The 12621-nt window shown below is 42.5% G+C and overlaps 1 protein-coding gene across 3 annotated transcripts in view; it reads right to left on the reverse strand.

The window, feature by feature from the left end:
* The window catches only part of PARP8 (poly(ADP-ribose) polymerase family member 8), a 452966-nt gene that overhangs the window by 78207 nt on the left and 362138 nt on the right, over positions 1–12621 (reverse strand). For all 3 annotated transcript variants that reach the window (XM_077462768.1, XM_077462766.1, XM_077462767.1), the window contains exons 13-14: positions 3781–3834; positions 1553–1648 (exon numbers count right to left, since the gene is read on the reverse strand). In XM_077462768.1, the coding sequence (XP_077318894.1) occupies positions 1553–1648; positions 3781–3834 (150 nt within the window). The remainder of the gene's footprint in view (positions 1–1552; positions 1649–3780; positions 3835–12621) is intronic.

The raw sequence follows: 12621 nt of genomic DNA on the forward strand, positions 1-12621 counted from the left end.
ATTTTGAACAATCGAAATTGAAATCTGTAGAGGCCACAATGTGCCTATTAGCATACAAATCATTTCCCATTGTGATTGCTTGCAATGATCAGCTCATGTCTATAGGATTGAAATTGACAGTGGTGAACTGTATAGGACTATTTACAGAACAAACTCAGGAGAGAAGTAGCACACTTGATAACGAAATAAAAAATGATGGCACATAAATCTAATTTTTGAAAAAATATGCAAGGAAAACATATACTAGAATTTAAAAATATATGATATGAAAAAGTGACCTTATACTTTAAAGGAAAACTGTCTGCCAAAAACTCAACAAAAGAAACCTCATCTTGTAACAGAATGTGTTTTACCAATTCCTGTATATACTAGTAGCAAACCACAAACTCCTAAATCTTTAAAGCAACATCTGCGACTTTGTAATGTTGAGCTCCCCCACCTCCCCTCCATACCCAACATGCCACAATGCAATGTGGAAAACCTATGGAGAGGCATCTCAGTGTGATATATTGTAGATGGGCCATTTCACAAATTAATGAAAAGTTAACATTTACATAAAAGTGTGAAGGGGGGGGACATCCTGGATCAAAGTGGAGGTGTTTTCCCACTTGCTGTTAAAGTGGAAGTAAACCCATCGATTTAAACAGTAAAAAAAAAAAGGCATTCCGGGAATGCTAACTGCACATTGGCTGTGCTCTCAACCAAACTATCAAACCATCCAATGGTTGGTGTCATAACGATATACATGTACAGCACCATAGCAGTTGAAGATTAAACAGAGACAAAGATGGCAGCTTCCTTGGCTGAAAACGATAGTGGAGTTTACTTCCACTTTAAGACATACAGGCACTGTAACATGCTTTTTATTATATATTAGTATGCTTTCAATCTCTTGACAGGTGTTTCTTAAGGAGAATCAGAACCATACACATAAATCCTCAACAGGATCTGCTAGGCTCATAAATGTCAAGCTATATTTCTGTACAATACTTGTGTCTACCAGACCAATATTAACAGAAATCCAGAAACTGTACTATAAGAAAACATGTCCTGTCTGATGAGCAATTCTTTGATGTCTGCAAGAAAATGGGAGGGAAGGTCTGCCACACAATGTAGCACTAAACAAGGCAGCAGCAACTTGGACTAGAGGTGTTTCTTGTATAGGTGCCCAAACAGCTCTGAAACAACTTCTTACTATCACTTGGAGTTACTTTCCCTCCTCCAATCAGCATTATTGCTGCCTGGTCTGACTGGTGCCTGTGGGGGAAATCTCTAGCTCTCGTAAAAGTAACTGAAGCATACAGCCCCATATGGTTTCCAAGAGAGAAGAAGGTGAAGGACGCAGAGGTTGAATTAGGGTGTGTTCCTTGGACCCATTTCACGTAGAACTTAATATACTAAGTAATGTTGTATTGATGCTTAAATATCACAATAAACAATAATTTGCCTACCTTACTGTATATGACAATATATTTTTGTAAATATATATATCAGAAGCATGAACATCAAGTATAGCATGTGATGCAATATATTTGTAAGCAAAGGCTCTTACCCTCAGCATTGGTCCATTTTGAAAAACATGGGGCTCATCACAAACCACACAGTACTCGTTGAGCACAGGTATTCTTTGCTCAGCAAACTCTATTGTCTTAGAGAAAAAAAATGAAAAATGCTATTTACCAAAGAAGATTTACTAGCAAAGCAACACACAGTATAACGAAACCCTGCAAATGTGACCCCTGGTAATTGTCTACTACTAGTATGTGACTAATAGTAATCAATGCATGTGCCCTAAACTGTCTCAGATAACAGTTTCCAGCCACGCTGTATCCCACGAAATCCAACCACAGTATTTTAATTCCTCCAATCGCATCTTTTCCTATAATATACAGTTACATTGCCCCCTTAACATCCAACCACACTCCACTCAATAATTTCCAACCACACTATTCCTCTAGCCACACTGTCCTCCATAATATTCACCACATTGTTCTCTATACCATACAAACACACAGTTCCCTATAATGTCCTGCTGCCCTCCCATAACATCCAACCCTGCCAACCTTCATAATGTCACATCACACTATCCTCCATACCATCCAACCCTGCCAACCTTCATAATGTCACATCACACTGTCCCCTAACCACTACTTCCGTTCTTGATAGTTGAAAGTATTTACTGTTCCCCACTAGAAATTTATTTTGGGTAAAAATTAACTATACAGTGTTATAAATACAACATTACTTTATTTCTTCAGATTTCACATGGTAACAAGCAAATATAAACATACTGAAAAGAGCACAGTGGGAATTCTAATTTCTGCTTGCTGAGCTGCTTCTTCTATCTTTACCCTCTTTTTTCCATCATAGTTGGAAGGAACTTCTGTAACTTTCAGGAGCAAGTTAAAGTGTTTGTAAAGGTATTTTTTTCATTAAAATAATAAATGTGTTATACTTACCTGCTCTATGCAATGGTTTTGCACAGGGTGGTTCTGAATCTCCACTTCTGGGCCCCCCAGCCCTCTTGGCTCCTCCTTTTCCTTGTTTGCCCCATAGCAAGCGGCTTCCTATGGGGGCACACATGCAAACTCAATTCCGATTGACACAGCTCAGCCCCACTCCCTGCTCAAGGGATTCGATTGACAGCAGAAGAGGGCAATGGCTCCCAATGCTGCCTAAGTGAGTAAAGAGGGGCACCACGCTGGATCAAGATAGGACTCAGGTAAGTATAAATGGTGATAAGAGGGTGATACAGACACTAAGACATTTTTTATCTTAATGCAGGGAATGCCTTGTGGTATAAAATGTCCAGGCTTTAGTACTGTCCATCTCCAGGATACAGGTAATCCCCCCCCCCCCCCCATTACCCTCTCTCTGATCACTGGAATACAAAAAGAAAAAAAACATTCTAAATCCCCATTTTTACTTACCTTAAGCCATGGTTATCCATCACGTCTGTTCTGTCGCCCCATCATTTACTACCTAGATGGGTCCTTCTTCTGGGTGTCAACATTACTGCCCATATGATGTGAAGGGCTCTGGATCCAGACAACTACTAACGTCAGACCAAGGGGAATTAAGTGGACCAGCCACAGAGGGTTAACATGTGGCACTAGACTAGTAGTCTCCATAGGCAAAAGCTGCATCAACAACGGACCTGGCTAGGGGGACTCAGGTGAGAACAACTGGCTTCACCAGGTAGGGAAAACTTAATACCTGGCAGGATGGGTTCAAAGAGGGGTATGGAAAAATATTATTTTGCCTGAAGTTGGGCTTTAAGAACCATCAAAATCCAACCTAATTTTGCCTTTCCACTAACTAATGTATTTCGCCAAAACAATAACATTTCAGTAAAATTGCAGCTTTTTCCTAAAATGTCAGGAAAATGAAAACTCTTAATTTCACTAATTCCTAGTGACTTCATAATTTGTGATTGTCCTGTCCAAACCACAAAGCCCTGACTAGTACAGTATGTCCAGGGTCTAACAATGCTTGAGGAATCTTACTTAGATAACAGCCTCATTTGTCATCCATTAGCTGTAAGAACAAGAGAGGTTAATGATGAAGCCACTGGGGGATTTATCAGGGACATCATGTGGAAAATAAATGCGTAGAGTAGAGTCAGTGTGGAGTTTGTCTCAGATGTTGAGAAATGCCATATATTAACTTCTAGGAGCTCTTCTTGGTCAGAAAAGGCATTGTGACATTTTCAAGTCTACCATTTCATTCAAATATTACTAGCAGCATTTGTAATAAAAAAAACATTAAACATGAAATTACCTGTACGAGAAATCCATGCGCTCGTGCTGGCACGCTTTTTGCATTATTGGTAGGCTAAAAGACAGATCAACATACATACAATGATTTTAATAATATATTCCATTGTAAGGTATACAGATACATACTGTAGCTTTATCACACCTGTGTTAGACATTAAAGGACATCTGTTACAAGTGGAACATGGCAGAGGCCATTATTGACCATCGAAGCCTACATTTTATTATTTTCTTCCTTTACAGGATAATTTTAAGTTCATCAAAAGTCAAAGTAGGGGAGGTGTTAAAACCACTGTGAGGTTTTATTTGCTGTCTTTGTCCTTGATGGAGAGATAGTCACCATCTTTATTTTCCCTAGTGACCACTGGATCTGGTAAAGGTGGTGCTATGAAATCCAAAATTAAAAATTTCTCAAAGGAACAGGAGGTGACATGAAATCTTTACATGGGACACCTGTACCAGTGGCAAATGTCTAAAATGGGATTTCCCCTCACTTTGGATAGCATTTCTCCCATTTTGAAGCTGTATCTCCAGTTGGACAGTTAATCTTTGGAAAGTTTGGACTTTAGATAAAATATTAGCACACATTCAAATAGTTTAGAGCAGTGGTCTCCAAACTGTGGTCTGGGCCCTAATGCAGCTCTTTGCTTGCCTTTTTCCAGCCCTTGGGACACCATTTCTGACAATGATACAATACACTATTCCTCCTACTGATACCAATGAGTCACCCTTGTTTCCACTGACACCAATGGTGGGGCATTATTCCCCCCACTCCCATTATGCAACAATGGGGTGCTATTCCTTCAATTGGCACCAACAATGGGGCATACGTTTTGCCATTGATACCATTGATACCATTAACGGGGCACAATTCCTTCTTCCTCTCAGCACACCATTTGGGAACCTGGGCCAGCTGCTTCTGGCCCATCCACAGCCCAGTTCAGGAGGGGCAAAGCAGACAGTCACTGCTATGCGCTCAGAACTGAGTGATCAGGGGTCTTTAAATGCCCAGTTCTCATTGTAGAGGCGGTGGGGGACAGCTCCAGCTGAGATCGATGGTGCAGTTTTCTAGGTGAGTATGAATGTTTATTTGTTTTGTATTTTTGCAATTCTCATTTAACACAAATCATGGGGCACTATTTCTCCAGTTGACACCAACAAACGGGGCACAATTCTTCCCACTGACACCAACAGTAGGACACTATAATTGATACTAATATAAATGAGTAGGCACTGTTCTTCCTCCTACTGACCACAAGTACTATGTAATTTGTTATTGCCCCCACTGACCTGATGCCTGGGCATTTTCTGAAAGATAATAAACTGACCCTTTTGTTTAGAAAGTTTGGATACCCCCGGTTTAGAGAACAATAAAATTATACATTAGCAAACCATCAAAAAATAACATCACAGGGTGTCAGCACATGGTCATATGGGATTTTATGAGAGCATAGTAGGCTGAATATATACTTGTTAAACACTTCTGTCCTAAATGCAAGCTATTAACTTAATCGTCCACTGCATGTCCTGGTCAGACACAAATAAAGCCACTACAAGCCTCTCAATGTCCTGAGTTCTTGTGCAGGCACATTAAAAATGACATCCGGCAAAAATGCATCTGAATAGTACATGTGTGTTGATTGGTGCAACCATCAATAGACTTGCACTGGATGCGTGTTGTGATCAGGGTTACATCCTGCCAGGATCATTCAACATAGAGGGTCCATTCAACACTTGATATAAAAAATGGTAACATTTTTGTTCTTGGCTCTACAACAGATATTAAACATGAGCTGATTTTCACAGTTTGACAGAGCAGATTGTTCGGAAAAACATACAGATGTGAAAGTACTTCAAATGATAATCATTTCAAATAATTACCAGGACTCCCTGCATTAGAAAGGAGCATAAGTAAGGTATTCAAGGTCACAAAGTAAAATATGAAAGCAAGGAGTCAGTCCATCCAAATGTCATAATTAATTTTTCAGTAAATAACGGGGAGTTCAGGCTCAACCCTAGGCACAGCTAATTTATGTTTTTTTGTAAATCTTTAATTAGCATATAAAAACTTAGATTTTTTTATTTACTACTTCAGGAGCTCCACTGCGCAATTCTAATAAATACAGCAGGGAGCCGCACTCTGGCTCCCTGCTGTATGGGAACAGTGTACATGATTAACACCAGTTCAAGTGTTGTGCCGCCGTCCTCCTCAATCCACTGCGCAATTCATGAAGCACAATCGCTGGAGTATCATTGGGTTGAGGGGGCTTTTATAGACACTATCAATTTTTCCTGAATGTGCAAAGTGACTGTTTCTCTTTTAAGATGTAAACCCAAGAACAAATATTTATTATATATTGCAGCTTACCAATCCTTCGATCTGGTGGCTGCATTGGATTTCTTTTCACAGGGTTTCTGTCCCCTAGTGACCTGGTGACTCTGCGAGTAACACACAAAGCTCATTCGCTGTGCTATGAAGCAGCAATGTTGTCACCCTAAGACACCCCCCATTAACCCGAGGAGAGTGGTTCTGTAATCCACAGACAGTGAATTGAGAGCAATGTTAGCTGATAAAAAGTAGCAGAAATAGAGTGTGCAGCAAGGGATCAACTCATTAGATTTCTGGCAAGATCAGCAAAACTCTTTCAATGGTATATTTAACAGACCAAATGGGAACAAATAAGAGACGTTCAGAGTTAAGGTTTACATACAATTTAGGTTCCTGGGTCTGTTCATCAGCTGTATTCATTGTATGGGGTGTTTGTGTTGTGCTGTGCTGCTTGTGTTACTTTATTATAAACATCTAGCCCCTTTCTAGCGTAGGATGCTAGGTAAATTTAGTTTTTGCATCCTTCTGTAGTCCAGGGAGCAGTGATTGATTGTTTTGGTCGGTTCAGGGTTTCACAGGCTGGAAGTTTGTTGGTTTCCCCCGCCTCTGCAAGAAGCTTCCTGAACATAGAGAGGGGGATTCAAATGACCAGCTTAAATATTTATCATGGCCTGGCCAATCCCTAATAAGGAGTATCCAGAAGGTGGTTGGGGAGGTGATAAATAGATTGCAGCCCTGGAAAGATTGTTCTCTCTCCACAAGAAGGTTGCAAGCCTTTAGGGGGGTGGGGTGACTGCTCCCTGAGGTAGCCTGTGGACTGTGTAGCTGTTCTTAAGGTCTCAATGGTGTCAGGGCCAAGGGCCTGGAGTTATCTTCTTGACAAGCTGGCTGTGGGACCTCGTCATAAGGGATTTGGTTTTGAGAAGAATTGTCTCCCTTACTGGGCCATGCCCAGAAGAAGCTGGAATGTGTGCAGCTGTCCTGAGTACTTGTGAGTAATGACTCTAAATTGACTCTTAGTGATTTTATGTGCTTTTGAGATATAGGTACCAGAGGTAGCTTGAACTGAGACAGCTCTCACGGGGTCTCAGAGTACTTCCCCTGTCCTCAGCAGAATCCTGGAGTGTGAGCCTAGGGGAAATTGTCCCCTTGTTTACTGTATGGGGTTTTGGAGTATCCAGTGCCCTAACCCCTTTCTGCATAGTGGTGGGGGTGGAAAACCTCTGTACTATTAGGGAAGAACCAGCTACTACCAGTGGTAGTGCTACAATTATAATTATTATACAGGATTTATCAGTTTATGCAGAGCTTTACGAAATAAGAGTGACATTGTTACAATAAAATTCAATACAAGAGGTTTAGGAGAATGGAATGTAGAATGGAATATAACATGTACTGGGTTGGGAATTATGGCTGGAAGATCACATTGTTTGCATATTCATGACATGTAAGCAACCAGGAGCTCATAAGTCAACACCTATAACTTAATAAAATCTTACTTACTTTTGGGTGAACTAACTCTTTAAAGTTTTAAATGTTGATGACTGTTGGTTCCCTTTTCTCCAGAGAAAAGAGAACGATCCTAATAGTGATCTGGAGCTCAGGATCACGTATGCTATGAGGAAGATCACAAAGTTCAGTGATGTGGTCAGTTTAAAAGGAAAATATATAATTTTTGGACCTTACTGAAGACAGGTCTGCCTATGTATGGACAAATGCAGTACAAACCCAGCATCTTTCGCAGCACTAAACAGATAAGAACTTTGCGGCCCATTTAAGCTGCGTTCACTTTCCACTGAGCAGGCAACAAGACGACAAGGCAGAGACAGATGTCCTGCCCATGAGTCGATGTCCCAACGGAAGGCAAGCTTTAGAATTCAGGACCAAGAGTGCTGCTTCTCCTGGCAGATTCATTAATTAGATATAAAAGAGGAGGGGATGGCTTCCCTACAAGTATATGTAACTATCATTAGTATAATTAGGATAATCAATATAAGCAATCCATCTTAATACCATTATAAGTCGCTCTACCTTTCAGCGATTTCCCAACTGACTCTTCATACCCTCTGGTAAACTCCACTTTTCTCTTCTACACTGGACTACATTGCCTAACTGAACTCTAATGCTGCCTTACTAAGAATTAGAATCTGCTGTCTATACTTGCCTGTTTGTTTATTTTTGAACTCCTTGCGCAACGTGTCACTCCGGTGACAAGTGTTCGTGCACTTTGACTAATGCACTGCTAAAAAAAAAGCAAGTACAGACATTAGTGTTCCACACCTATTTTAGATGAAGTTCCCCTTCATCCTCTAACTTTCCTCAGCCTTCCTTCTATTCCCATCTCCCCACCCTCCAACCTGGTCACACTAATCTTTGCTATAACGTCCTGTCTCCTCAAACTCTAATTTCTTTACCTCCCTCTCCAGCCTGCAACCTGTACATATCTCCCGCTCTTCTGTCCACTCAATATTACTGCACTTATCACCTCCTGCTCATTCTAAACCCACACAGTATCACCACTTCCACTCCACTGCCCTCCTATAAATCTCACTCCCACCTTACCACCCTCACCCGCACAAAACCCTGGTCCTCCCACACCCAATTCCCACCCCCAAAATTGTCTGTCTATCTCCTTCAACAGTAGTCGTGACTCCCACTTTCTCATCCCAATTCCCCTGATTCCACTAGTCAGTCCCCCTCTTTCACGTGCCCTCTGGAATGACCGCTCAGTCTTCAACAAACTAGCTTCTGTCAATGACCTTTTCATCTCCAAATCCCTTAATCTATTTGCTATTACCAAAACCTGGTTCCAGGTATTCAACACTGCCTCTCCAGCTGCCTGTCCCACAGTGGCCTCCTCAAGACTCACTCCACCAGACCCAGTGGATGAAAAAGAGGTGGTGTCAGACTTCTCTCTCCACAATGCACCTTCCAAGTTCTTCCCACACCTCCCTGCTTTTCCCCCTCTTTCCCCCTGCTCTTTTGAAGTGCACTGCATTCCTCTTTTCTCCCCAGCTTGTCTGAGGGTCACAGTCATTTATCAGCCTCCTGGACCAGTGTTAAGCTTTCTGGATGACTTCTCTGCATGGCTACCCTACTTTCTCTCCTCTGAAGTAACTACCATCGTCCTAGGTGACTTTAACATTCCTATCAACGTTAATACTGCAACCACTTCTCAACTACTCAACCTAACCTCTTCTTTTAACCTAACACAATGAACATAAACCACCACTCACTCCAACGGCAATACTCTCGACCTTGTAGCCTCCTATCGCTGCACTCCCTGCATCCTCTCTAACACCCCCTTTCCTCTCTCTGATCACAACCTTAACCTTATCCATTTCACACTCTCCTTGTCTCCTACCTCCCATGCTGTCAACCCACAAAACCCTAACCACAGAAACTTTCACAACCTCAACCCTTCCCTTCTTCATTCTGCTACCGATGGCCTTTACGACAGAATCACACCCCTGTCCTGCCCAGACCTAACCATTTCCATCTACAACAACACGCTGTCATCCCCCCTAGACAAAATTGCTTCTCTTTCTACACGCAGAACCAGGCCCCATCTGCCACAACCCTTGCAAACAGACGACACCAGAAGTCTCAAGAGATGCAGCTGTGCTCTTGAGCGAGCATGGTGTAAATCTAAATCCTTGCAAGACTTTACCCTCTACAAATCTGCCCTTCTCAAATACAACTCCTGCCTCCACACTGTTAAACAAACCTACTGCAACACTCTCATCAAAACCCTCTCATCCAAACCTCGTCAACTCTTTTCTACCCTTAATTCCTTACTTCCCCCCACATTGCCCCCAACCACCAACTTGCTTACCGCTCAACAGATTGCCAATAATCGACACAATTTGCAAGGAGATATCCAGTATTCAACTTCCTCCCCTACCCAACACATCAGGTCCAACACCACACTCAATACTCTCCTCCTTCTGCCCAGTTAACACAGATGAAGTTGATAAACTCCTCTCCATGGCCCACCTCACCACCTACCTCCTGATCCCTGTCCCCTCACAATTACTGCGACCATCTTCTCACTCTATCTAACCCACATCTTCAACCTCTCCCTCTCAGGCACCTTTCCTTCCCTGCTCAAACATGCGCTGGTTACCCCCATACTTAAAAAACCCTCACTAGACCCCACTTGTTTGAATAACTTAAGTCCCCTCTCCTTGCTCCCATTTGCCTCCAAGCTCATTGAACGCCTTGTCCATGACTAAATGAGTCACTACCTTATGGACAACAACCTTTCAACCCCCTACAGTCCGGCTTCCGTCCACAACATTCCACTGAAACTGCCTTACTAAAACTGACCAATGACCTACTAACTGCTAAAACCAATGGTCATTACTCCATTCTCATACTCTTAGACCTCTCTCCCACCTTTGACTCAGTTGACTACCTGCTTCTCTTCAGCAAACTACACTCCCTTGGCCTCTGTGATTTTGCTTTATCCTGGATATCCTTCTACCTATCTCAGAGCACTTTCAGTGTCACTTACAACTCCATCTCCTCCGCTCCTCTTCCTCTTTCTGTTGGGGTACCCCAAGGCTCAGTCCTTGGGCCTCTCCTATTCTCGCTCTATACCTCTTTCCTGGGCCGATCGATAACCTCCCATGGCTTCCAATACCACCTCTATGCTGCTGACACCCAGATCTATCTCTCCACTCCTCAACTCACCCCCTCGATCTCCTTATGGATCTCAAACTTACTGAATGACATATCGGTATGGATGTCACACCACTTTCTCAAACTCAATCTTTCTAAAACTGAGCTTGCTATATTCCCCCCACCCCCCCCCACCATGACTGCCATTAAGATCAACAGCACAACCATTGGTCCCTCCACACATGCCAGGGTGTAATCCTTGACTCTAACCTCTCCTTCGGCCCCCACATCCAATCACTAGCTAAATCCTGCCAAATTAACCTCTGCAACATCTCCAGAATTCAACCCTTCTTGACTAATGACACCACAAAGCAACTTTTTCACTGCTTGATTAATGGCCTACCCTTACACAGGCTATACCCCTTCAGTCTATTATCAATGCTGCTGCTAGACTAATACACTTCACTAACCGATTTGTGACTGCTGCCCCTCTCTGCCCCTTCACTGGCTTCTCCTACCCCACCGTATAAAATTCAAAATGCTAACCACAACATACAAGGTCATCCACAACATCGCTCCGAGCTATATCACCAACCTCATCTGCAGATATCACCCAAATCATCCCCTCCGCTCCTCCCAGGACCTCCTGTTCTCTAGCTCCCTCGTCATCTCCTCCCATGCTTGTCTTCAGGACTTCTCCAGAGCCTCTCCCATCCTCAGGAACTCACTGCCCCGGTAAATCAGGTCAACCTCTAACCTGTCCACCTTTAGGAGATCCTTGAAAACTCACTTATTCAGAGAAGCCTATCCCACACCCACCTAACAACGGTCCCCGAGCCACCCACCATCAAATCATTGCCCGCATTTATTACCTTTTGTGCCACCACCCCCTCCCTTTAGAATGTAAGCTCTACAAGCAGGGCCCTCCTGTCCCTTCTGTATAGAACTGTACTGTAATTGTGCTGTCAACCCTCTACATGGTAAAGCGCTGCATAAACTGTTGGCGCTATATAAGTTGTGTATAATAATAATAATTATTATTATTATAAGGAGAGGCAGGAATTTCGCACAGCATAAGCAGGCCACAGCAAGGACAACTCATCCAAGTCATGACAGCTAACGACAACCAAACCAAAGTCACATCTCCGAAAGCATTCAGTAAAGCAATTACTTCATCAAGGCTATACCTTGCAGTCCCCAAAAACCTGAGTCATTCCATTAAGTGTACCTATCATATTGTAGCAAGAATTTGCAGAGCAGAAGTCAAAGAAAGGTAGACATTTGTCACTTTTTCCTGATTAAATGCCATCTACTTCAAGAAAGAACATTATTACGGCAACATTAGTTTACCTTGGTTCCTCCACTGGTCAGGTGAGCAGATCTATACACTGGTCTATATTTTTATGGCTCAGGGTACATGGTGACACAACAGGAAGTGAGAAGCAATGCCCACCGTGGGGACAAAAAAACAATTTAAAAAAACTAACACAGGCACCAATGTATTACCTCTCTAGCCAAAGCACAAAAAGAAAACAAATTCAGCCATCAAATCTAAGAATTGGTAAGCTGCAATATAATACATTTTTGCTTTTGGGTTTAATACTGCTTTAACTGTAACAGGAAAATTGGTGTCACCTGCTGTTTGGTGGGGCTTGTGAGGAATTAATAGGATTACAAATCATTTACCAGGTAAAACAGTTCCCTGATATGTATTTCATCTGTATATTTTGATGTGTACCTGGAATTCAGCTTTAACCCTTTCACTGGCAGGTCCTCCCCTTCTTGCTGTGACTCAGAAAGCAACGTCTATGACGTCACTTCCAGGTCAGCCTCTTGGTGTCCCCGGCTAACTTAGCCAGGAAGCAAATTTTTGCAATGCAGTCTGCATTGCAA

This window comes from Lithobates pipiens, unplaced genomic scaffold (genome assembly GCF_037356315.1).
Source record: "Lithobates pipiens isolate NorthernLeopardFrog02 unplaced genomic scaffold, aLitPip1_a1.2 Scaffold_3, whole genome shotgun sequence".
Taxonomy (NCBI): domain Eukaryota; kingdom Metazoa; phylum Chordata; class Amphibia; order Anura; family Ranidae; genus Lithobates; species Lithobates pipiens.